Source organism: Camellia sinensis, chromosome 2, assembly GCF_055761805.1.
Source record: "Camellia sinensis isolate YWXY chromosome 2, ASM5576180v1, whole genome shotgun sequence".
In the NCBI taxonomy this organism is placed as follows: Eukaryota; Viridiplantae; Streptophyta; class Magnoliopsida; order Ericales; family Theaceae; genus Camellia; species Camellia sinensis.
Window position 1 is genome coordinate 34,849,028 of NC_138962.1, and position 2,005 is coordinate 34,851,032.

The following is a 2,005-nucleotide window of genomic DNA, read 5'->3' on the forward strand; positions in this document are numbered from 1 at the left end:
AATGTTGAAAATGTTGAATGTTGTATAACAGGTTTCTGAAATGTATTGAAAATGTTTAAATGTCGAATGTTGTATAACAGGTTGCTGTATTATATGAAATGTTCAAAGTTGTATAACAGGTTTCAACTCAATTTCAGCAACTTTTGAGCAACAAATTCAGTAACATTTTAACTCCATTTCAGCAAAATTTCAGCAACATTTAATCAACTCTATTTCAGCAACATTTGAGCATTATTCAAGAAAAAAATCTGCAACAATTTAACTCTATTTCAGCAACAATTTAACAACAAATTCAGCAACATTTTAACTCCATTTCAGCAAAATTTCAGCAACAATTTCAATAACATTTCATCAACTCTATTTCAGCAACAGTTTCATGAAATTAATCAAAATTTCAACATTTCAACCAAAGTTTCAGCAACATTTACTGAGTAATTTCAACAGAAAATTTTTAGCAACAGTTTGATGAAAGGTTTTGAATATTACATATCCAACAAAAATTTCATACTTGTCAAGCATTTCCTCCCATTTTAACATAAACTCTTCCTCATCCTCAATGTCGTACATAAACGTGTATAAAACACTCTTCATCCCCTTATCCTTCATCGCCTTATCCTTGAAGATAGAATTTGCATGCCTTAATGCATTTTGCATCAAATGCCAAGTGCAAAGGCGGTGGGTTGTGTTAGGCATGACAATAGGTATGGCCTTAGCCATTGCAGCATCCTGATCCGTAAAAATTGTTTTTGGAGCCTTACTTGACATTGCCTCCAAGAATCTTCTAAAAAGCCATACGAAAGAATCGGCAGTCTCATCATACATCAAAGCTGCACCAAATACCACAGTTTCCCTATGATGGTTCAATCCAACAAAAGACGCAAATGGTCTATGTGCACTATTTAACTTGTAAGTAGTGTCGAAAGTGACAACATCACCAAATTGCCCATAATCCATGATCATCTGAGCATCGGCCCAAAATATATTTGTAATCTGCTCCTCGTTATCTAATTGGACCGAGTAAAAAAAAGATGGATTCTCCAATGATTTGTCACGAAAATATTGCAAAATGCTACCTGCCTCCCCATATGCTAAGCTGTTTTGCCTCTTCGTTCTCAAATAATTTTTTTGGTCAAGTTTTGTAAACCCAAGTGACTCCCTTCCACCAACTTCATTACCCATGAGCTCAAATGCAGCATTAAGACGGATTCCAGATTTTTCAGCTAAATCTATTTCGGTTGCCTGTGATGCAGATATCTTCCTTTGGGATGGTAACATATGCATACATTCTGTTGGTACAAAGATATGATTATGTTGTTCAACAAAATCACTAACAAAAAATTTCTACATATTCCTATCCCACTTAATGACAAGTCGGGCTTGACAACCAGTCCTCACTTCCTGCCTAGGATTTTTTGTTAATGGATCTCGCTTGTCGACAACCCGAAATCCCTCCTTATTACAAACAAATTGCCTTGAAGTGATTTGCCCGTCTTTGCTCTTGTTTACATAACCCCTTCTAATACTAAAACCCAACCTTCCTCCATAAGTATTATAGAAATCATAAGCTTCTTGTTCTGTATCAAACGTCATGCGAACTCTAGGCTTCCAATCACACTCACCCCCGTCATTCTCATGATTGTTAGGTTCCATCTGAATGTGCCAAGTCACTTAAAAAATTAAGAAGTGCTCAATATTAGCATAAAAACTGTATACAAACTGAATAAGATAATCAACGAATAACAAATGTACCACCTGAATATATATAAAGAAACAAGGAACATTATAGATCAAGAAATGGTTTAGAAAATGCAATTAACAGTGCATGGAAAAAAAAAATGAGAGAGGGCATGTCTCATGTTATTCATTTTTATTGTTGATTGGATTACAAAGTTCAAAGAGAACAGTCTCTGCAACATACTGAACACACTGAAAGAGAATCGAATTCAAATATATATATATATATATATATCTAAACTATTGTTCCAAATATATAATTAAAAATATG

General features: G+C 34.2%; 1 protein-coding gene across 1 annotated transcript; it reads right to left on the minus strand.

Annotated features, from left to right (window-relative positions):
* Positions 1-414: 414 nt before the first annotated feature.
* Positions 415-1,650, minus strand: LOC114312564 (protein FAR1-RELATED SEQUENCE 5-like). Its single transcript, XM_082908111.1, has 2 exons — positions 1,386-1,650; positions 415-1,286 (listed from the first exon to the last, which is right to left on the minus strand). Exons 1-2 carry the CDS (start codon positions 1,648-1,650, stop codon positions 415-417), a joined length of 1,137 nt encoding a protein of 378 aa, XP_082764237.1.
* Positions 1,651-2,005: the final 355 nt, after the last annotated feature.